The sequence below is a fragment of the Chiloscyllium punctatum genome, chromosome 44, assembly GCF_047496795.1.
Source record: "Chiloscyllium punctatum isolate Juve2018m chromosome 44, sChiPun1.3, whole genome shotgun sequence".
In the NCBI taxonomy this organism is placed as follows: Eukaryota; Metazoa; Chordata; class Chondrichthyes; order Orectolobiformes; family Hemiscylliidae; genus Chiloscyllium; species Chiloscyllium punctatum.
The window spans coordinates 57,397,580-57,422,700 of NC_092782.1; the positions used below are offsets into that span (position 1 = coordinate 57,397,580).

The 25,121-nt window shown below is 38.9% G+C and overlaps 1 protein-coding gene across 2 annotated transcripts in view; it reads left to right on the forward strand.

Annotated features, from left to right (window-relative positions):
- The window catches only part of sfmbt2 (Scm like with four mbt domains 2), a 219,492-nt gene that overhangs the window by 114,275 nt on the left and 80,096 nt on the right, over nucleotides 1-25,121 (forward strand). The window contains exons 8-9 of one of the 2 annotated variants that reach the window (XM_072563003.1): nucleotides 2,325-2,422; nucleotides 9,060-9,146. In XM_072563003.1, coding sequence (XP_072419104.1) covers nucleotides 2,325-2,422; nucleotides 9,060-9,146 — 185 coding nt within the window. The remainder of the gene's footprint in view (nucleotides 1-2,324; nucleotides 2,423-9,059; nucleotides 9,147-25,121) is intronic. The other variant, XM_072563004.1, reaches the window with a different exon arrangement.

Below are 25,121 nucleotides of genomic sequence, written 5' to 3' on the forward strand. Positions count from 1 at the left end.
ATCCTTCATGATAGCCTTAGCCAGTACGGAATTGAACTGTAGTATTACTCTATCGCAAGCCAGCAATTCAGCTAACTGACCCTCTATTCCTGACATTACAAATGGTGATGCTTTAAAAATACTTTTTAGCTGCACACTGCTTTGAGATTTTCAGTAGTGGTAAACAGCACTGGATGAATGCATTTTTAATTTTCATTTGTGGATGTGTTGTGGAAGTTAGAGAATAACAGGTGTAGGGTCAAATAGTAATTATGACAAACAACTAAAACATATTTTTGAATCGCACTCAAAAAGTGTTAATTGAAAACAGAAACTGCAAGTGAAATTGTTAAGCTTCCTTTTGAAGATGTTTGTATATTAGATACTATGAGTAATATTTTATGTTTTTTTTGTTTATAATATTGCAACTAATTTTAAAAGTATAATACTTGAAGCATAATGCTTCATGACCCTATGGAAAATTTATTCATTAATGAAGTAGTTTCTTAATGTATAGTTGCTAATTTATAATAATTGAAATGATGGATATTAGTAATAATACAATTTTTACTTGAAAAAAGGTTTTTGACAATGTCTTGCAACTAGTCTCTATTCCTATTTTTTATCATCGCATACACATCTTTTTGTCATTCACTTTGATGCCACATTGAGTTTGAATTCAAGGTAGACTGGGTGAAGTGTAGGTAAAATCAGGACATATTTTCAGGCTTCAACTTTAAAGAAACAATGCTTGTTGTACATTAATACTACAAACTGCTATACCTGCTAATTATAGATTTACTAAACTCTAATTTTGTGGTTGCATTAATTGAAGACTAATTATCGTTTTTATATACTCGTGTCCATGTGCTCTGAGTATCTTCCAATGTTGTTCTTGTGTATCACGCATCTAGCATGTTCTAATCCCACCCACACTGTGCCATTTTATGCTCAGTGAGGTACAGCTCCATGACATCACAAAGTTGCTCCAGGTCGCTGAAACTATTGGACAGTTGTGGGATTGGAATTTATTGTCCTCAGCAGCCCTCAGTTAATTAAAACCCCAAAATGAGCAATTAAGATCATCTTCCTAGCACCAGCGCTATGATTTGACCAGCAGAGGCCAATGACAAGAGTCCAACCTGTGAGTTTTGTTCTGTGAGCTGGTGGCAGGAAGAATTTTTGCTCCAAAGCAGACCTCTAAGTCATTGGGGAATTTCCTTCTGGTTTCCATTGTCTCCCATACTCCCATTCTACTTTCAAATTCAGAAACCTTTGATTTATCCATTGAGCTGAATTATTATGCAGCATGCCCCGTCTTTGCTTCACTGCAGTATTTGCTGTGACCACCGCTTCCACTGATGCTAACAATACTGGAGCTCTTAAGGCCTCTGCTTTGGCTGATGACCAGCTGAGGTGGGACTTTCACCCCTCTCCACAGGAAGTCTCATCTCCCCCCTCTTTTCGCCTGAAAACCAGATGTACAATAATATTGGGCATTTTACATCATTTTGTCACTCCTTTAGATGTGTTCCCCCTCATGATCAAAATGTCAGGATTGAAGGAACAGTGGCACTAATAAATTCCAGTTCATAGATTTGTACAAAGATGTGAATATAAGATGTCTCTCAAAATTGAGTTTATATTTATTTTGTATTTTAATTGTCACAGCTTTTCTTAAAATGTTGGGTCCTCTTCCAATTTATTAAATATTCAGTCTGCATTTGAATTGTTTGTAGGTTACAAAAGTGAAATTTTATATATTAATTACAGGAAATTTGGAAATGTCAATTTGTTTTTCTCGATGTAGGCCTTCATAAACCTTTTGAACTTGCAATTTGAGCACAAAACTTTAAAACTGTTATAGATGGTGACATTTATTTCTATTTATTGACCCCTAATTACTCCATATTCAAACATAAATTTAAAGTGTAGAAATGTGCTGCATTTCTTTAAAAAACAACAAATTAAACTGGCATTAATATTTATGTTGTACTATTTAATCGTGACGTGCTTTTACTTGTCACCGACTCGTGAATTGCACTTTCCTTTGTTGGCAATATGTATAACTTGAGGTTCATTTTGTCAGTCCAACTTCATACTCGATAAGACCAAACACAAGTTAACTAGTATTGCAGTGAAATTTATCAATCTTGAATTTTAAACGTTAAAAATTGCAATCTAAATTTGGAAATCCATATTAGTTAAAAAGTGTGTCAGCTGGGAACAGCACTTAAAATTTGATGGATTAACTACTGTGAGTTCACAAGAATCTATAACTGCTTAAAAACTTTGGAGACTATGGTGGCTTGTTGATATAAATTATTTTGTGTGCTCCTTTGCAGAAATCCAGGATCTTAAAAGTGACACTGAATGGAAAGATGCCCTTGAAAAGGCTCTGTCTGAAGCTGAAAAATTCTCATTGCCTCTAGAGGTGTTTAAGGTAATCGTTAATTTAGTCTTGTAGATTTACAGAAAGTTAACTAATGCACTAGGATTTGCTGCTTAAAATTTCAAAATCTTCCAATATAATTAAATAAACTAAATTCTCACTTCAATGCCAGGTGACATTTTGGATTTAGTCTTAAGTACCATACAATAATGCGTGCAGAAAACTAGATAGTGTTGAATATGTCTACAGAGGAAAAAAAATTGAACATGTTTACCAGGGTGAATTCAAATCGCTTGTAAGCTAATTAATTGCCTAATCAATGTTGACAAGAGAAACCTGTGCGTTCTTTCCATAAAAATTGCTAGGTTTGTGTGGGAATTCAAATTTAAACATCATTTTTAGCCTATTGGAATTTATGCATTCAGATGTTTCCTCTTTATATAAAACGTAAAACTTTTTCAGGTAGCTTTTTGTGCTGGTTACACCACAATGCAACAGGCCTGGGGCCTGCTACAACCAGTTTCTGCTTAAAAGGCACTCTGTGGAGATAGTAGAATATAGGGATAGTTTATTTTTCTTTTTTACATTGGCAGGAATATTGGAAACATTCATCAGAGATTTATTTGATGTATAAATACTGGTATAAACCAGCTGTTAAAAAGTTCTATTTTTGTGCTGTGGATTCTGTGAAGATAATTTCTCACTTTGCAGCCACAAAATAATGAGAGTTGGGTAATGTGGCACAGAAAAAAATGCTGCTGTGGTTGAGTTCTGTACTTGGCAATAATGTGGCCAATTTTCCATTTCACTTTATCCACTAAGAGACTGGCTGTAGCATCACAAGTGCAATTAGTAAATACTCTACGGTGCTGCAGCACTTTATCCAGTGAAATACTCCTACCTACTTTCTCCATTGCTGCTCTGCTTTACATCTGTGTCTGAAGTGAAAACCTGAATAGATCAATAAATCACCTAAAACTTTTTTAGGCTAAGAGGGATCAATGAATAAATTACCAAGAAAGATATAGAACTGGGGAAGAAAATGAGAGGCAGAGGCAATCGTAATGGGGTCAGATAGCATGGATAGGTATGTGGTGAGTGAAACTGATTCCTGCAGTGTCCACACTTGAAAAGGGTGACAGTAAATGTGGAAATGTGGTCCACTGTCTGAAGATAAAACATTTTGTAGCCAACCATGTTTTTTGAATTGTTGAATTATAGAAAATACCGCAAATATGAAAATAACAAAATATTTCATAATTTTGTATATTATCAGAATTAGTATATTTCAGTGTCATTTACATTGACTGCATAACATTGTGCTGTGAATTGGGCAGTGAGAATTTTTATAACAATCTTAAGCATTCAAAAACAAAATACTGCTAATGTTGGAAATCTGAAGTAAGAACAGAAAAAGAAAGACAACCTCAACAAGACACGCAGTAACATCTGTGGGGAGAAACAGTTAAAGTTTCACGTCAGTGACCTGTAACCTGAAACATTTATTTCTCTCCATAGATAATGCTAATCAGAGTGTGCACTAGGCTTTGGTTTAACTTCTCATCTGAAAGCTGATGCCTCCAATAGTCAGCCTAAATTACTTGATCATGTTCCCAAAGTGAAGCTTCAACTCTCCTCTTTCTGACTCAGAAGATACTTTCCAGAGTGACAGTAGGTTTTACTGGGGGTACGGTGTTTGGGTGGCAGAGCGCACAATTTCCAAATGGAGTAGCAATCTGATGTGATCAGTTACACTGAGACTTGGCCAAATCTAAATTTGGTTCCTGCAGTGTCCACACTCAAAAAGGGTGACAGTAAATATGGAAATGTGAATTTGCAAGAGGTCCACTGTCTAAGGTAAAACATTTTGAAGCCACCTGTGTTTTTTTTTGAAGTGTTACCATTGTTGAATTATAGAAAATACCACTATCTTAATTTAACTAATTTCATTGAGGATGGTGCAATGTTGGTTTATCACCTTCATGCTTTTCCTCCTATGGTTATAGTATTCCTCTTTCACTCCTCTAGGTCTCTTGCTGCAGCATTTTTCCATAAAGGGTTTAGGCCTCCCTTCTTTCCTTCCTGCCAGCTGCATCCCCGTTGGTTACCTCACCACATTCCTTCCTCTCTCCATGATGGATGACCTTATTATTGAAATCTCTTCTGGTTTCTTATTTTTAAAATTCATGTTGTGTGCTGTGGGTGTCACTGGCTGGCCAGCATATATTGCCTGTCCCTAGTTGCCCTTGAGAAGGTGGGGGTGAGCTGCCGCCTTGAACTGCTGCAGTCCATGTGCTGTGGGTTGATCCACAATACCCTTAGGGAAGGAATTCCAGGACTTTGACCCAGCAGCAGTCAACAAATGGCGATATATTTCCAAGTCAGGATGCTGAGTGGTTTTGAGGTGAACTTACTGATGGTGATGTTCTCATATATCTGCTGCCCTTGTCCTTCTAGATGGAAATGGTTGTGAATTTAGAAGGTGCTGTCTAAGGATCTTTGGTGAATGTCTGCAGTGCATACTGCTGCTACTGAGCGTTGGTGGTAGAGAGAGTGGATGCAGTGCCAATCAAGTGGGCTGCTTTGTCCCAGATGGTGTTAAGCTTCCTGAGTGTTGCCTCATCCAGGCAAGTGGGGAGAATTCCATCATTCTCCTGACTTGGGCCTTGTAGATAATGGACAGGCTTTGGGGAGTCAGGTAGTGAGTAACTCTCCGCAGTGTTCCTAGACTCTGACCTGTCCTTGTAGCCACTGCATTTATATGGTGTGTCCAGTTGAGTTTCTGATCAGTAACTCCCAGGATGTTGATAGTAGAGGATTCAGTGATGGTAACATCATTGAATGTCCAGGGGTGGTGGTTAGATTTTCTCTTATTGGGTGATGGTCGTAGCCTGGCATTTGAGTGGTGCGAATGTTACTTTCCACTTGTAAGCCCAAACCTGGATATTGGACCCCACCACCAGATATATATTTCCCTCCCCACCCCTATCCACTTTCCATAAAGACTGTTCCCTCCGCGACTCCCTTGTTGGCTCCATGCCCACCAACCCACTCTCCCCACCTGGCACCTTCCCAGGCACCTTAGGAATTGCAAAATCTGTGCCCACACCTCCCCCCTCACCTCCATCCAAAGCCCTAAAGGAGCCTTCCTCATCCATCAGGTTTTATCTGCACTTCCATACATATCAGTGACTGTATCCATTGTTCACGATGCAGTCTCCTTTACATTGGGGAAACAGGACGTCTACTCACAGAACGCTTCAGAGAACATATCTGGGACTCCCATCCATCCAACGTCACCACCCCATGGCCCTTCCACCCTGCCAAGAACTTGCAGATCCTGAGCCGCCTCCTTTGGCACTCCCTAACCACCTGATGCCTGGAGGAATAACCTTCTGCCTCGGGACCCTCCAACCCACGGCATCAATGTGGATTTCACCAGTTTCCTCATTTCCCCTCTTTCCCACCCCCACCCCCCCACCTTATCCCAGTTTCAACCTTCCAATTTGGCATCCCCCTCATGACCTGTCCTACCTTTCAATCTTCCTTCCCATGTATCCACTCCACCCTCCTTTCTGAACTATCACCATCTGAGAGTCTGTGTGGACTTGTTGGGATCAATGGTCTGTTTCCACACTAAGGATTCTATGATACTTAATGGAAGAAAATATGTTGCCCTGCTTTTGTAAGAATACTATTTTAATTCATTTGTGGAATGTTAACATTGCTGGCAAGGCCTGTATTTATTGATCATCTTAATGTAATTGTGTGGTTTGCTAGGCTGTTTTGGAGAATGGTTAAATCTTAGCCACATAGTTGTGGATCTGGAGTCTCTCACAAGCCAGCTAACGTAAGGATGGGACTTTGCTTGGTTAGCCAGAAAAATTAAGGATGGCACCAAATTGAAAGTAAGAAACACACTATGGCAAAGATTAGCTTTAGACAGACAATTAGGAAAGTTTTAAAAACCAAAAAAAATTGACCAAAAATAAATAAAGATGGAGAAAGTAAACTTTGAGAGTCAACTTGCAAGTACATCAAGATGGACAGCAAGAGCTTCTATAAATATATACAAAGGAAGAGAGAAGAGACAGTGATCATCAGTCCTCCGAGAATGATGCTTGGAAAATAATAATGGGGAACCAAGAAATGGTAGGGAAGTTGAATAAATACTTTGCATCAGTTTTCACAGTAAAAAATAATTTTATTGCAAAATTACTAAATAATCTAAGAGCAAAAAGAGGACTGAAAATAAATACAATATATATCGCTGGAGAAAATGTTGTAAGTAAATAATGGTTCTAAAGATCAGTACATCCTCTCGACCTGATGCGATTCATCTGAAGATATCAGAAGAAGTAGCTTCAGAGATGGTGAATGCACTGATAGTAATTTTTCAGAAATGAGCAAAGGTCAGAGGAAAAGTGCTAATGGAACACCTTTACTTAAAAAGGAAAGAAGACAAAAATTGGGGAACGATATGCCAGTTGTTTAAGTCTGTTACTGGGAAAATGTTTGAGTGTATTATAAAGGATGTAGTAGCAGAGAATTTTGAAATACACAACATGACACACCTTATGATCGTGAAGGAGAAATTTACCAGACTTCTTTTGAGGAGGAAACAAACAGGATAAAGGGAAAACAGTGAAGGGAATATATTTGTAATTTCCAAAGATGTTTGATAAGCTGCTACACATTAGGCTACTTAATAAGCCTATGATGTTGAAGGTAGTGTACTAACATGGATAAAGAATTGACTAACTGATGGAAGACTGAGAGTTGGGATAAGGGTGCCATTTTCAAGATAGCAGCCTATAACTAGTGGTGTGTTGCAGGAATCAATGCTGAAGCTACAATTACTTATGATATCTATTAATAACTTTGGATGAGGAATGTACTATAATCCGGTTAGCAGATGGTACAAAAATCGGTGGGAAGGCAAGTGGTAAGGATGAAGCAGAGACTGCAAAGGGATATAGACAGGTGAAATGAGAGGTAAAATCTTGGTAGATGGAATATAGTGTGGGAAAATAAGATTATGCACGTTGGACAAGAAGAATAGAGGAGCTGAATATTATTTATCTAGAGAAAGGCTACAGAAAGCTATAGAATGTAAGAATTTGGGAGTCCTTATCCATGAATTGCAAAAGGCTAGCGTCCAAGAACAGCAGGTTATAGGGAAGGAAAATGGAATTCCGTGTGTGTGTGTCAGTGTGCTTGTGCTTGGTAAAGTCTGTGTCTGTGAGTGTGATGGAGTATAAGCCTGTGAGAGGGTGTGTCGGTGTGTGTGAAAATTAACCACAATAGTGTTGTAATTGATTTTTTTTATTGTTGTAATCAAAAATTGGCATCAAAGAAATGAAGCACATCTAGGAGGGGTAACTAAAAACATTGTTGAAGAGACAGGATTTTTAAGAGGTCGTAAAAGAGTAATGGAAACACCTGCAGATTTTATTTATTCATCTGTGGAACGTGGGCTTTGCTGGCTTAACTGTCATGTATTGCCCAGAGAACAAAGTTTGTGAGAAGATTTGTAGCTCGGGTGCTCGTTGTTGTGGTTCTGTTCGCCAAGCTGGGAATTTGTGTTGCAGATGTTTCGTCCCCTGTCTAGGTGACATCCTCAGTGCTTGGAAGCCTCCTGTGAAGCGCTTCTGTGATCTTTCCTCTGGCATTTGTAGTGGTTTGAATCTGCCGCTTCCGGTTGTCAGTTCCAGCTGTCCGCTGCAGTGGACCTGCAGATTCAAACCACTACAACTGCCGGAGGAAAGATCACAGAAGCCCTTCACAGGAGGCTCCCAAGCACTGAGGATGTCACCTAGACAGGGGACGGAACGTTTGCAACACAAATTCCCAGCTTGGCGAACGGAACCACAACCCAGAGAACAGTTAAGAGTCTGCTGTGGAACTAGTCACACACAGGCCAGGCCAGGTCAGGTAAGGACAACAGATTTCCTTTTCCGAAAGATATTGGTGAACCGTATTTGATTTTCTCAACAATTGACAGTGATCACATGATTATCATGAGACCAGCTTTTAATTCCGGACTTTTATTGAATTCAAATTTCACCATCTACAGTGATGCGGTTTAAGTGCATGTCTCCAGAACATTAGCCTGTGTTGCTTGATTACTAGCTCAATGAAATTACCATTAAATAATCACCTTCCCATGTTATTGATATAGATTTATAATAGGGTTTTTTTTCCCAGATTTATGGACTTAGATATTAGCATAGCTTGAATGGCAGTAAATACTATGTCATCCCAGATTTTTTTTTAAAAGGTAGACCCTGTGTGCTGGCTATGGCATTTTGTGAGTTGGGTTTGTTGCAATATCAACCACCATCCCACCAAGTGGTTCCTTGTATAAGATTTATAATGTTGGAGTTGAATTGAGTTTGTATACTAATTTTCCCAGCAGCCAATAGGGTGTAATAAAAAAAGACTAAATATAATTATAAATGTAATTTCTTTATTTTTAGCAGTTGATTTCCCATGAACATTTTGAGGTTAACCTGGAGAACATCCATAATTCACTTTATTAATAGAGAAATGCATAAGTAAAGAGACTGTTTAGAACTGTTCCAGTAATGGATTGCAACGTTAATTGACAGGAAATGGAATATTAATTGGCTTATCATTATGTCAAATACTGCACAATGCATTTTAATTTCACTGTTTCAATGTTCAGACTTGGCATGAAAATAACCACACTCATCAGGAAACCAACCAGAATAAGAAGATCTTTAAAAATTCTCTGAAAGCTAAAGGAAAGTGGGTATGATTGCTTTTCATGAATCCTTTATTTTGAATTATTTTGCAGAGGCACCAGTATTACATAGGCTATCTTACCCTCCAGAATATTCGCAAGATTATGACATTCCTCAAAATATTGCATATTTTTGTAATTCTTTCTAGCTAAATAGAACTGATTTTATTCTTTGTGTTCTACTTGCCTTAATTCCTATGTTGGGAGCATTGCAGCACTAAAATATCAGAACTCATGATTATCTGCTATTATTTCTTATCCATGAGGGTTTACCCTGTGTTTGGTTGGGCGGATAATACACACCTTCAAATCAAAAACAGATATTTGCTGGAAGGTCAGTAGGTCTAGCAGCATCTGTGGAGAGAAATCTCATTTAATATTTCAGGTCCACTGACCCTTCTTCAGAATTGTTCTTGGTGAAATTAACTGAAAAACCTACTCTTTCTTTTCGTTTTTTGGCTAATTGATAGCTCTAATATTTACTGAGATTTTTAAAGTGCTTCAAAAACTTACCTAAAAGTTTGATGTACATATGGACTCATGGGAATAAGCACTTTATCAGCTGCTGTGCTAATCTTTGATCAGATGCAGATAAAGTCAGACCATAAAAACGTTATTGTATCAGTAGCACCAAAAAGATGTCCAATAATGGACAGCTGGGATTGCGTTACAGGCAATTACACAAATCAATTAAGGATGCCGTGTGTGGGGGAGGTCTTCGGATGACATTATGAACTGAGTATAGATTGATTAATTAGCAGCTGAATCGTGTGTTTCTATTTTTAACATTTTTTTTGTTTGTTAACATCATCTTGATTAATTGAGACACATGTTGAATATACTCGTGGAAATATTATTGAAAATCGTAAATGAAGCTTATTTTATAAAGGAACAGCAATTCCTGTACTGTACTGCCACTGTGGTGATGTTTTATATCTGTATGGGGTTGCTAATTATGCCATATTTTTGATAGCAATAAATAAATGTTACCAACCATGTGATGGTAAAGTTTTCAAGAAATTGAGTACAAATTTATAGTATGTGCTTAATGTGTGAAAAAGACTAACTGTTCTGAAAATGTGCAGTAAATGTTGTAGGTATGGTTGGAGAAAGAATACCATGCAGCAGTTATGTTCTGAATGGATTTTTAATGCCTTACATATTTAGGAATGAGTAATAACAAGAGGCCTTTGCAGAAAATCTATTCATTTTGCCAATCTGCCCTTTTAGATTGGCATTCTGCCAGCTTTGGTTTCGTTTTGTTTTTGCTGTAATTACATGTGGGATGCTGGAAAAAATGTTAGCATTGATGATGAAAAGCCCATTATTGACAAATGATTGCGACAGATGTGGCTGCAAAAAGATGAATTCTATTTTGTTTATAGATTTGCAATAACCCAATAAATTCTGCTGCTTTGGATGTTTTTATGTAAATACTTTATGAATCCTAATTAATCCGTAAGTTACACTTTCATCGCAAATATGGCCCTTTTTCTAATTATTTAGTTCATTACTTATAGCCATTCACATTCACTACTTGTATTGTCAATCAATTTGTTTTGCATCTTCTCAAATGTCCGCTTTGTACAAAAGTCTTACCAGTGTTTTCTATACTTTTGAATAATGCTTCAGCCCATCTTAGCACTTCAGAAAGTGCAGATATTTGTTAGAAAGCTATCGATCCTTAAACACATTTAGATTAAAAACATGAAAAATATTAAATTACGCAGTATTTATTTGACATTTTGTACTCAAACGTTCATGGAGAAATGTACAGTTTTTAAGGAAAAAAAATCAGTACAGACTTTGGTGCAAGTTCAAATTAATTATTTACAAGCTACTGCTTGAAAATAGTTAATGTCACCAGAAATATTTCTCGAACTTTCAGACCACTCCAAGGAGGAAAATTGATAAAGGAAAATTCTGTTTAAATCAAAGCCTAATCCTAAATTAAGAGTATTATACACATTCAGTTTTCACCTCACAGTAAAATGTATTTTGAGATGGTTTATTGCAAAATCAAATGTCTTTTTTTTAAGTGCACTTAATTATAGCATAAATTGTAGATCAACTGTGAGGAAATTGAACTTTTTGGTTGTTCTCCTGTATGTTCTTTGGAATTGATTTTTCAGTTTTAGGATGAGAAACTAATAAAATTTATCAACTGACTTTTTCAATCTCTGCATAAGTTGATGAAAATCAAAGTGGAAACAAATTTAGAAAGGACTGTATAATATAAATGTATGTGCAAACAAAGCTACTGGAGTATGACCAAGTGTGAGAGTATGAGAAGATATGATCAATGTAATAACTGCAAAGACAAGTAAAATGTTTGTGTCTGTAAGCTCTGTGCAACAATTTTTGCATAGCTGCAGATCAAATTGTTAAAGAAAATCACTGTAGTTGCATCTTTAAGACAGAATCCAAACACTGAGAAACAAACCTATTGGGTATCTATTTTAATTACAGATGACAAGATTATTTCTACATTCATGATTAATGTTGTATCTAAGGATACTGAGAAAAGTAAAAATGGAAGTTGTGGAGGCACTGGCCTTAACTATAATGTCAGATGTCAGATGATGTCAGATGACTGGAAAATCGCAAATGTTACACCTTTTGTTGAGTTTAAAATCAGTTGGGGAACCATTTTGATGTAATAATGCAATACAAAATTAATAATAACTTAGATAAAGGGTTAATTCAATAAAAGCAGCATAGATTTGTTAAGGGCAAATAGTATTTAATAAATGGTTTTTGATCAGATAACAAAGGATTGGCAAAAGTCATGCAGTTCATATGATGCACATGGAGTTCCAAACAGCATTTGATAAAATGCTGTCATAGCCTGTCCAGGAGCAGGCTCGAACTGCCGAATGACCACCTCCTGCTCCTATCTTCTGTGTTTAAGTCCTTCTGCAGCTCCTTACTACTTCAACACTACTTGTCCCTCCATCTATTTTTGTGTCATCTGCAAATTTAGCAACAATGCACTCAGTTAATTTTGTCCAGATCTTTAATGTATAATGTGAATAGTTGTGGTCCCAATACGGACCGCTGCAGAATATGCTCATCACGCTGTCATCTTTAAAAAGGCCCCTTTGTCCTTATTCTCTGCCTTCTGCCAGTCAGCCAATCCTCTATTTGCACCATTACCTTAACCCAAAGACCATAGGCTCTTGTCTTATTTAGCAGCCTCCTGTGCAACATCTTGTGAAAAGCTTTCTGGAATCCAAAAAGACCATGTCTACTGACTCTCCTTTGTCAGACTTGCTCATTATCTTCTCAAAGAATTCTAACAGATATGTCAAGCGTGACCTCCCCTTAATGAAGCTATGTTAATTCAGCCCAATTTTATTCTACACTTTCAAGTACTCTGCAATCCCATCTTTAATAATGGACTCTAAAATCTTACCAATGACTGAGGTTAGGTCAACTGGCCATAGTTTCCTGTCCTCTGCCTCACCCCCTTCTTAAGCAGGGCTGTTACATTAGGCATTTGCTTGTCCTCTAGGATCCTCTCTGACTCCTGAAAAATCACAACCATTACCTCTACAATCGCCTCAGCTGTCTCCTTCTGAACTCTGGGATGTAGTCCATTTTGTCCTGGTGATTTATTCACCTTCAGACCTTTTCAGCTTCCCAACACCACCACCTTAGTGACTGCCACTACACTCCCCTCTGCCCATGACTCTCTTGAAGCCTGGTATGCTAATGGTGTCTTCCACCGTGAAAACTAATGCAAAGCACCTGTTTGGTTCTTTCACTATTTCTTCCACTTCACTACTAAACAGGCCACAACTTCAAAATTTGCCAATTATACAATTCTTGGCAGTACTAGGAGTTTGAGAAGGACTTGAAAGGGTTCAGAACAGACTTAGAGATGTTACCAGGGTTGGAGGATTTGAGGGAGAGGCTGAATAGGCTAGGGCTGTTTTCTATGGAGCGTCGGAGGGTGAGGGGTAACCTGATCGAGGTTTATAAAATAATGAGGGGCATGGATAGGATAAACAGATGAGGTCTTTTCCCTGGGGGCAGGGAGTCCAGAACTAGAGGGCATAGGCTTAGGGTAAGAGGGGAACGATATACAGAGGAACCTAAGGGGCAACCTTTTCATGCAGACGGTGGTGCGTGTATGGAATGAGCTGCCAGAGGAAGTGTTGGAGTGTGGTACAATTACAGCATTTAAAAGGCACCAAGATGGGTATATGAATAGGAAGAGTTTAGAGGGATATGGGCCGAGTGCTGGCAAATGGGACTAGATTCAGTTAGGATATCTGGGCGGCATGGGTGAGTTGGACCAAAAGGTCTGTTTCCATGCTGTATTATCTCTATGACTAGACAGGTTTGTGAAATAGGAGGCCAAATGGCAGATGAAATTTAATACAAAGAGGTGTGAAATTAATCACTTCAGCAAGAAGAACGCATGGCTACAATATAAAACAAAAGCATTCAAGTTGGTACGTGAGCAAAGGATCTGGGTACATGTGTGCATTAATTATTACAGGTGGCAGCACCAGACGAGAGAGCAGTTAATAAAACGTGCAGTTTCCAGGCTATCTCAGGTGGGTTCCAGGCAAAAGACTTCATGGGCTACTTTTATAATTTCTAGGACAAATAGGTAATTGGTTACCTGCTCTGCTATGTTAACTTAGAGTCATAGAGATGTACAACACGGAAACAGACACTTCGGTCCAAAGATGCCTTTTTAAATGCTGCAATTTTACTGGCCTCCACTCCTCCTTCTGGTAGCTCATTCCACACATGCACACTGCATGAAAAAGTTGCCCCTTAGGTCTCTTTTATATCTTTCCCCTCTCTCCCTAAACCTATGCCCTCTATTTCTGGATTCTCCCATCCCAGGGAAGTGACTTTGTCTATTTATCCTACCCATGCCCCTCATGATTTTATAAACCTCCCTAAGGAAGAGGGTTACCTCAGATTAGAATGGGATCTTGATCAGATGGGCCAATGGGCTGAGAAGTGGCAGATGGAGTTTAATTTAGATAAATGCTGATTTTTGAGAAAGCAAATCTTAGCAGCACTTAGACATTTAATGGTAAGGTCCTAGGGAATGTTGCTGAACAAAGAGACCTTGGAGTGCAGCTTCATAGCTCCTTGAAAGTGGAGTTGCAGATAGGTAGGAAAGTGAAGAGGGCATTTGGTATGCTTTCCTTTATTGGTCAGAGTATTGAGTACAGGAGTTGGGAGGTAATGTTGCAGCTGTACAGGACATTGATTGGTTAGGCCACTTATGGAATATTGCGTGCAATTCTGGTTCACTTACCTATAATCTCAGCTGATGTGATACCAGGCCTCTTGAACATTGGGCATACTAAGCTATTATTGTAGAACCTGGAACTTCCCCATTCTGCAAGAACCACGACTGAATATAGAGGCTCAGGCTTTCCAATCTATATCCTTTTCTCACCTGCCTTTCATGTACTCTGGCAAGAAACCAAAGAACGAAAGTAATATAATAGAATTGCAATAACTCAAAAGGATTCAGGAAGAGTAGTCACCATCTCCTGAAAATTAAATTGTTCTTACTCTCAATCTGATGAAATGAAGAACTCCAAGATGTACTGAGAATAGTCAGTTTTGCATGGTCCTTTGAAAAGGATATTTGGCAAATTTGGTTGTATTCTTGACAAGCAATTAACAAAATATCACACAAACAGGTATTGCAAAATAGCATGCTTTCTCCAGGAATCAATTGTATCCAATTCCAGCAAGCTCAAGTCCAACAAAACATTATAATTTTGTCTTGTACAATGTGCCCACATTAACAAAACATTATAGAAAAATTCAGAGTCTGAGTGTTATGAAAGCACATAATAACAGGAAAGCAGAGGAAATTTGTGGAACAGGCTATCATACCAACTAATTTTAGGAAAATGCATGTGAGACATCTCAAACTTTGAATTCCTTGAGGAAACCTTCCATCTTACCATGTGAATAAAATCAAGCTCACCTCCTACTCCATGTCTGAATTTGAACAGTGGTCTGGGATACTTCAAATAATTCATGTTTACTTCATTAAAGCAAATTAAAACAGCCAGGATTATTTTGAAGTGCAAAATGTAGTTAGATAATGCCACCTATGTAATTTTGCTGTCTGGGAATTTAAAGAAATTTGTTTTTTAAGATCTTAGATGAACAGTTTTCAAATTCATGCGTTCTGAATCATGGTTAATCATACTTCAGAAGCAATTGTAATGTCAAAACTAATTTTTAGCAAAATGACTAACAGACAAGGAAAACTTTCTAGCATTCGAAGGCAGCTTAAATCAAATGTTCAGGACTGTTTAGAACATAGAAGATTGAACAGTACAGAACAGGCCCGGGCCCTTTGGCCCAAGATGTGGTGCCAAATATGATGCTAAATTAAATTAATCCCTTTTCCCTGCCCTTGGTTCATATCACTCCATTCCTTGCATATTTATGTGCTTATCTAAAAGTCTCTTAAATGCCCCTATCATCTCTGCCTCCAGCACTACCACCGCTGGTAGCACATTCTAGACTCCAACACTCTGAACAAAACAAAAAGCTTGCCTCTCACATCTCCTTTGAACTTTCCCCCTCTCATCTTTAATGCATGGCCCATAGTATCAGATATTTCAACTCTAGGAAAAGGATTCTGACCATCGATGCATTTCTACTTTTCTACTTTTATAGACTTCCATTAAGTCTTCCCTCAGCTGCTCCAGATGTAAAAACCCAAGTTTTTCTAGCCTTTCCTTATAGCTTATACCCTCTAATCCAGACAGTATCTTGATAAACCTCTTCTACCCCCTCTCTAAAGCATCCACATACTTCCTGTAATGTGTCGACCAGAATTCAATGCAATACCTAAGTGTGGCCTAACCAAAGTCTTTTAAAGCTGCAACATGACATCCCGCTTCTTGGATACAATCCCCCAACCTTAATCTCCTCTCCGGCCTATCACCTTCTCCCTCACCTTCACCTACCTATCGCATTCTCAGCTACCTTACCCCCAACCCCACCCCCCTCCCATTTTCTCTCAGCTTCCCCTCCCCCCTCCCCCCCAGCCCACAAGACATGGAGGTCCTGAGCTGCCTCTATCACCAAAACCTTACCACCCAATGCCTGTAGGAAAAGCGCTTCACATTCTGCCCTGGGACCCTGCAATCACACAGCATCAATGTGGATTTCAACAGTTTCCTCATTTTCCCCACTCCCAAGCCTCCAACTCTGCACCACCCTCCTAACCTGTCCATCACCTTTCCCATCTATCCGCTCCACCCTCCTCTCTGACCTATCACGTTCTCCCATAACTTCATCTACCTATTGCATTCTCAGCCACCTCCCTCCAACCCCGCCCTGTCCCATTTATCTCTGTCCCCTGGCCTACAAGCCGCATTCCTGATGAAGGGCTTATCCCCGAATCCGATTCTCCTGCTCCTCGGATGCTGCCTGACCTGCTGTGCTTTTCCAGCACCACACTTGACTCTGATCTTCAGCATCTGCAGTCCTCACTTCCCCCAACCAATAAAGACAAGCATACCATATGCCATCTTTACCACCCTATCTACTTGCAACACCATTTTCAGGGAGCAATGGATTTGAATCCCAAGATCCTCCTATACATCAACCATTTGTCATTTACTGTATATTTTTCCTTATTTATTTCTAAATGATTGTATAAAGCAACAAGGTTTGCTGAAGGAATTTCTTCAATTGAATTTCTTCAATTGATTCTTTACATAAGATTACACAAATCTTACAAGTATATAAAGTATCAATTGAATAAATCATTAGTAAAGTGGGAGTAATTTTAACCCCCAACGAGTGAGGTGATGGAGAAGTGGGGGAGGGGCGATCATTAGATTTGTGACATCTGACCTTAGCTCGCTACTTGGATGGCTGTGCCTGTTTTAATAATGACTATAACTGCAGTTTCTGAATGGCCTGATCTTGAAAAGCAGATCAATAATTTATAATTAAGGGAGGTTTTGTCTATGATCTTTGGCAGTGATTTGAAATTATACCACCCATATAGATACCCAGAGTTTTGGTAACGACAGGGAGGTAGACACAATATGACTCAGCGAGTTTGTGTTTTATTTAAGGGCTAAGAGGAGCAAGACTACTTGCCTGAAGGCCATCAGGTGAATCTTTTGGTGATTGACCGACCTCTTCCTCTGCCACTGCAAAATCACAATCAGAGGTCCTGTGCTGCAGCCATTTACCTGTGGCCTCACCATCCAGCAGCTAGCTAGCTATCAAACAGGAAACGGAGTTTAAAATTAAATATAATGTCACACTGTTAAAATTTGTATCTCCATCTTCCCACACTCCCCTGATAAGAATTTAATGTGTTGTCTTTTGATATAAGCAAATTGTTAGACTCCAACAAGCTTTTAAAACACATGATTATGTGCTTAATATTTCTGGAATTAGACTAGTCTATGTCTCGTGTAACTCTTCTGTATGTCAACAGTTTGTAAAAGGTTTCACTCAGAACAAAGGATTTAGAAAAATATTTTAATTATAATTTAGAAGGCAAACAAATAATTAATGTACCTACAACGATTGTAAATCAGTGGTTTGAATGAGACAAATAGAACTCATCAAATCATGTCATTTCTGCAATACAATCAATCAATCAAGCCTTGTTGTCTCTTTCCTACACTTTTTCTGTATTGATTGTAACCTCAAAAAGTAGATACCTAAGATGCTGAATGGACAATATTGATTTTTCTCTGTGTCTTTTCACTGCCACTCAGATTTTCTAAGAAGTCTTAAAAATCTGTTAACCACGTGGACTGTACTATATGTAGATATGGTATAATACTTTCATAACTATTTGTTTAGACTTGAAGGGCAGGTTAGAAAACAGGAGAAAGTGAGGACTGCAGATGCTGGAGATCAGAGCTGAAAATGTGTTGCTGGAAAAGCGCAGCAGGTCAGGCAGCATTCAAGGAACAGGAGAATCGATGTTTCGGGCTGAAGAAGGGCTGATGCCCGAAACGTCGATTCTCCTGCTCCTTGGATGCTGCCTGACCTGCTGCGCTTTTCCTGCAACACATTTTCAGGTTAGAAAACAGACCCGAACATCCAAGATTGAGACTATTTATAAAGTTTGCATTTAAGTGTTGAATGGTCTGTCAATATGAGGGTCTTCACTCCACCACTTGTCATGTACAATATTTTTGAATGTTATATCTGATATAGTTGACTTAGAACAAAGTTTTTGAATTATTTAGTTTAAAATGAACCAAAAACACCCAAATCTTAATAGAAATAACTTTGTCAGTCCTTTTTTTTTCTAATGGTGTTTATTGGCACAACAGTGCATTTGATTTGTTTAAACAGTATTTCAAAACTTGACTGAAAATTTGATATTTTCATGTATCTCTACATCAACATTAATTTGTTGTTTACCTTTATTCAGTAAATGTGCAAGAAGTTGAATGAAATTAATGTCATAGTTTGTGGAAACAATATATTGGGATAATCATTGGTAAAATCAATCAGTTTGATATTTATTATTGCCTGAAAGAGTAAATACATTTCCCAGTATTCCACTGAGTGTTTTGTTCTTGGATTGTGGACAGCATTGAAAGTTAGTGATTCTCTGAACAACTTTGAATGTGTGTTGGTGGATGTCTTCTTAAATCACTGCTATCACCATGATGATGGCGCTTTGTGATAATATGGGAATCCTGTGACGCTGATCCAGCAACAATGGAGGAATGGAGCCATAGACTGGATTTTCATTGGATCAGAGTTTCTGTGGAGATGAGAAAATGTACATGGAATCTGCTTCTGGATTCCAAGCGTGTACAATTTTTAAGTGTTTGATAAGAGTGCAGGTTTGTTAAGGTTGTGAACAGCCACCCCTGACCTAGCAGACATATACGTGTTATAGTGCCTTGCAATCATTCATTGAATTGGACCAATGTTTGTTGGACTCCTCTTTCCTAGCACCTAAGAGGTGTCATGAACCATTGTCTGCATGAGGGGATCTTTTGTTTAGCTGTGCCAAGCAATAGCATTTATGTACCCTTTGTCCTGCAATAAACTGTATAGAACCTGATAGTAACAAATGGCTAAGTGAAAAATATGTTTTAAAGTCATTCATTTAGAACATTCTATTCTCTCTACTGCTTATATGGAAATCTCATGAAAGTGTTAACCAGATAGAATCTTTAAACTATCAATAGGAAATTCAAACACTAGACACCTCCTTTAAATTTTGCAAATAAACATTGTGCCTCATTTTGAATTCTTGGCTGGGCTGTCTAGGTATGCATTAGTCTGTGGAAACAGCTGCATCCAGGGAAAACCTTGCTTGATTGATAGCTTTGGCTCAGTGATCTGTTAATCACACAATGCTTGTTTATCATTCATCTCAAAGATGAAAATCCAAATGAATCTAGATTTGTGCTGTTTCTTTCTTTAGAGTTGGAGTGTGTAATGGCAGCGCTATTAAAGTAACCTGGTGAACTGGGAATTTAAATACTGAAACCACATTATACTGGTGTAGTAGAATAGGATGGATAGATAGTCTACTGACAGAATTCCTGATCAAGTAAACAACCCTCTCAAAGATTGTGTTGAAAGTCGCACAACACCAGGTTATAGTCCAACAGGTTTATTTGGAGGCACCACCTTTTGAAGCGCTGCTCCTTCATCAGGTAGTTGTGAAGCAGGGTTATAAGGTACAGATTTATAGCACAAGAGTACAGTGTCATGCAGCTGAAAAAATAAACCTAGTTTAAGTCTTTCATCTTTTAGAATGGGTTTGTTCATTTTGGTTCTTCAATATGCAAATCCCACAACTTTTAAATCACATTCTCAAGATAAATTCAGGTTTTCTAACAAAAGGTGCCATCTCAGCTCAGACAATGCATTAAAGGTGTAAGGTTAAAGTTTGTCTCTGTCCCAATCTTGAGTCAGACTGGTTCTATTTCTAAAATGGGATTTATAGAATATCATATGGGTTGACTGTAGGTAATGCATTTTTTGAGCAAAATAAAACTTATCTGCAAATATAATAATATAAGCTACAGATACAACTTCACCCCAAAAACGTACTTGTGTGCATGGAGGAGAGACAGAATGAGTGTGTGCATGTGAGAGAGTATGTTTGCGTGTGTGAGAGCTTGGTAAAGCATGTGTGTGAATGTGATGATGTGTAAGCCTGTGAGAGGATGCAGGCGTGGGTTAGAATGTGGGGGGTGTATGTGTGTGTATGGGAGAGGGTCGACATCAATGTGTGAGTATGTAAGAGTGTGTGTGCATGTGTATGTGTGTGAGAATGAGTGTATAGTGCAGTGGGATCACCTGTAGTGTGACATAAAGGTCCTACGCCTCCACTTCTCACCTTTTAATTGGCCACCAAACCTTAAACAGATAATTGTTCACAGCAAACTGCCCAGCCTTCAGGACAACATTGATCACAACACCGTACGCCCCTGTCACGGCAACCACTGCAAGACCTGTCAGAGTGTCATCACGGATACCACCATTACACATGGGGACACCAGCCACTTTGTACCTGACAGGTATTCATGTGACTCGGCCAATGCTGTCTATCCCATACTCTGCAGGCAAGGTTGCCCTAAGACGTGGTACATTGGCGAGACCAAGCAGAGGCTATGGCAATGGATGAATGGACACAGTTCAACAACCATCAGACAGGGGCATTCCCTCCCAGTCGGGGAACACTTCAAGGATATTCTGCATTAGACCTCTGGATGATCATCTTCCAAGATGGACATTGGGACAGGCAACAACACAAAGTGGCCGAGCAGAGGATGATAGCCAAGTTTGGTACCCATGGGGATGGCCTCAACTGGGACCTGGAGTACAGGTGACCCACTGCACTACACTACTCTGTCTCACGTGCACACGCACATTCTTACATACTCACACAGACCCTGTCTCATGCATACAAACATGTACCCTCTCACAGGTTTATACCCCATCTCTCACTGTCACATACTTTACCAAGTTTACACACGTGCAGCACACAGTCTCTCACATCGCCTCCCACCCCATTCTGCCCCACAGAGACACACACTGACATGCACACCCTCACTTTGTCTCTTCTGCATGCACATACATATAAGTGTATGGGGTGAATTTGTATCTGCGGAATTATATTTGCAAATATGTTCTATTTTGCTGAAAAATGCATAACCTACACTCAATCCATGCAATATTCTATAAACCCAGTGTTAGAAATAGAAACAGTCTGGATCAAGATTGGGACAGAGACAAATTTTAACCTCATATCTTTAATGCATTGTCTGAGCTGAGATGGAACCTTTTGTTAGAAAACCTGAAGTTATGTTGAGAATGTGACTTAAAAGAAGTCCTGGGATTTGCATATTGAAGAACTAAAACCTGCAAACCCATTCTAAAAGCTGAAAGACTTAATTTAGGTTTATCATTTCAGCTGCATGACACTGTAATCTTGTGCTATAAATTCTGTGTCTTATGATCCTGCTTCACAACCACCTGATGAAGGAGCAATGCTTCGAAAGCTAGTGCTTCCTAATAAACCTGTTGGACTATAATCTGGTGTTGTGATTTTTAACTTTGTCCACCCCAGTCCAACACCGACACTTCCAAATAAAGATGATATTGCACTGCTTTAATGTAATGGTTACACCTATTCAGGGCAATAGTAGGCTTTTCATTAATGGTCTTATTCCTTATTTGAGTCCAATGGTTGACAAAAAATGTGATAGTAGGAATTGAGGCACATGTGGAGTACTTAGCAGCTTCCTAGCATTGTCTGGTCTAGGTAACTTTTTTGATATTTGTACAGGAGTCAGCCGTGGTTCTTTCGAAACTCGTAGGGCAACTGTCAAACATGGAACTTGTGTAAAATAAATGATACAGGCACTGGTTGTACAAATGTGACTTTTTACTGACCATCCTTCATTGCCCAAAGGAAAAAAAAAGTCTTTTCAGCCTGGGAAAAGCATTGCAAGCAGCCAAATAATTTTGCATAATTGTATATCTAGAAGGGACCACAACAAGAAAGTCACTGGAGTAATAGCCACAATAAAGTGGCCACTGGAGATATATTAACTGAATATTCTGATGAATCACTAGACCACACAACAGCTTGTGCAGTCAGGTTGATAGGTGCTAAATGGTTTGTAACTACTGGACTGACGACTACAGTAAGAGAACATCAAGTCAACATTGTGTCAGGCACAGATGTGTCATGGAACATCATGACTTTCACAGACCAGTGTGAAGTGGCTCAGCATGGTAATCCAAAAATGAAATGCTTGGAAGTAAGACTGAGGCTGTATGATGTAATCATACTCTTGCTAAGAGAATAAATTACTCCAAGAGCATAATGCAGCAACAAGAACAAAGATCTGGAGTTTCAGATCATTGAAGGCATACAAAAGCTGTTCATCTCAGCTGGAGCAAATCTAAACCTTGGACTGATAGCCCTCAATGTGTTAAAAGAACTTTACAATGTGTTGTAGCACACAACACCTTTGCCTGCAAAAGAAAATGTAGATTCCATGAATGTTTATGCAGGTTTCTGATATACCTCAAAATAGGAGAACATGCAAGACCAATTCAGTACCTCCTGCCCTCATGGTCAGACTGAAGGGCAAGGTGGAAGAGTTGGAAAAGTACAGAGTATAGAAGAAAATGAAGACTCTATAGAACAGATGAACAGTATTGTCAAAGTGAAACAACCTGGAAAGCTGGGAGTATGTATTAATCCAAATAATCTAAGTGAAGCTCTTAGGCAAGCTGACTTTCCCAAAGCTATACTTTTGCCACAACTTGCAAAGGCATGCATTTTCATTTTCCATTTAGGGAAGGATAGTGACTGGCAAGTGAAGCTGAATAGATGCAGGAACTTTCTAACTGCATTCTACTTTCCCTTACAGAAGTACTGATGTTTGTGCCTGCTTTTTGGCATTTCCATGACTCCAGAGGAGTATTAATGGAGACGGCATGTTATAGTAATCTCCCCACAGTAGAATCTGTATATACTAGATAATCTGTGAGTTAATGGCTGCCAAGACACTGGAACAAACCATTGCTGACCCTAATCAAATTCTAACATAAATTCAAGATGGAACTTGTCTGAACCTAAAAGTAAACTAGAAATTGCAGTAAAATGTGCCTAAATTCCATCCATTTTACTGACAGTGAAAGATCTCTGTCTGAATTACGATGGGGGAGAAAGTGAGAGCTGAAGGAAATAGATGTAAAGGCAGTGCAAGAGAGTTGGATTTGTTAACTACTTGTCAAAACTCTTGCCTAATATGTTTGTGAACCATTTATTGTCAATTGACAGCCAAGGACTTGCGATGATATTGGGGCGGTGGATAAGAATCAGGATTCACTAAAATGGAGCAATTAGTACTGGCAATGCTGGGCTCAAACGCTATGTTGTAAGTGATGAAGTCTCCCTGTGGTGTGACACCAGCGAGCCAGAACTTGGAGTACTCTAAAGCAACACAAATAATCTGTTGTATCTCTGATTACATTCCCTACAGTATGGAAATATTAAATCAAATAGAATGGTGTTACGCTCAGATCAAAAAAGGGTGCCGTGCCATTGTCTTTGAATATGAACATTTTCATGATACTTACTTGGAAGAGACCAAGTGATAGCCAAGTTGATCAGAAGCCACTTCAAAGTGTTTTCCTTGAGCCACTACTATATGTTCTAAAGCATCTTGACAGAATGTTACTCAACTTACAGAAACAACATCTGGACGTGACATAAGAGCAAAGGAAACAGATGTATGACATACTGTTGAGAGCAACACTCATGATGAAGTAAACAGAGGATGCTATGATAGAGCATGAAATCTCCCAGATCTGCTTGAGTGATTTGTATTGAGACCTTAATGCTAATCAAATATTGTGATACTTCAATTCATTGTGGTAGCTGAATTTGACTGGGTGTGGGTTTCTTTGGGTCTCATCCAGTAGTATTTTGGTACTGCAATAATTTTGCATCTGACTGCGAGAGATATCATCCTTTGTGTCAGCAATGACTTAAGGCACTAAATATTTCAAAATTTTATCTGTTTTAGAACTCCTTTCTGCCATATCTGGTTGAATGCTGCATTAGTATTGAGGATGTCATTCTCATCTCTCCGTGTGCTTGTATCCACAGCACCTCAATAGTCAGCTCTGCTGCCTCATAGTGCCAGGGACCCATGTTCGATTCCACCCTCTGGTGACTGTCTGTCTGTGTGGAGTTTGCACATTCTCCCCATGTCTGCATGGGTTTCCTCCGGATGCTCTGGTTTCCTCCCACAGTCCAAAGCTAGGTGGATTAGCCATGGGAAATTCTTGGTTACATTGCTAGGGTAGAGGGGTGGGATGCTGTGGACTTGATGGGCCGAATGGCCTGCTTCCACAATTTAGGGATTCTATGATTCTGTGTAGGTCCAAGCAGTGAAGAGGCCTGGAACTCTGGTTTGACAATACTGAAAATTCCTTTCATCATTTTACTGCTGATAGAGAGGAGACAGACAGTGATAATTTGATGTTTATCCTTTGTGGTCAAGTGATGTTTATCCTTTGTGGTCAAGACCCACTAAGTAATCATGTTAGATAGATGTTAATGTCATAACTGTATTGAAACAGCTTGGTTCTTTTGTACAAGTGCTAGAGTTCTATAGGAATCTGTAGAGTTTGTCTTATGCATTTCTGGTTATATTTATATTAATTGCAACATCGAAATTCTAACCTCCAAATCTGTAGTTGCAAGTGAATTTGTTAGTGATTTCAAAGATGTTGCTTGTAGAAGTGACAAGGCTGAATTTAAAATCCTATACTTGAAAAATGCCAATAAAACAAAAGTAAAGTTGCTGTGTAGCACTGAGCATAGCGCTGTTAACAGAGTGGGATGGTTGATAATGGGTCACCACACCTCAGGTGAAAGCAGAGATAGAGACAGTGTGTCCTTTAGGTCATCCCAGCCAGTGTGGAAATTGAACTCCCACTATA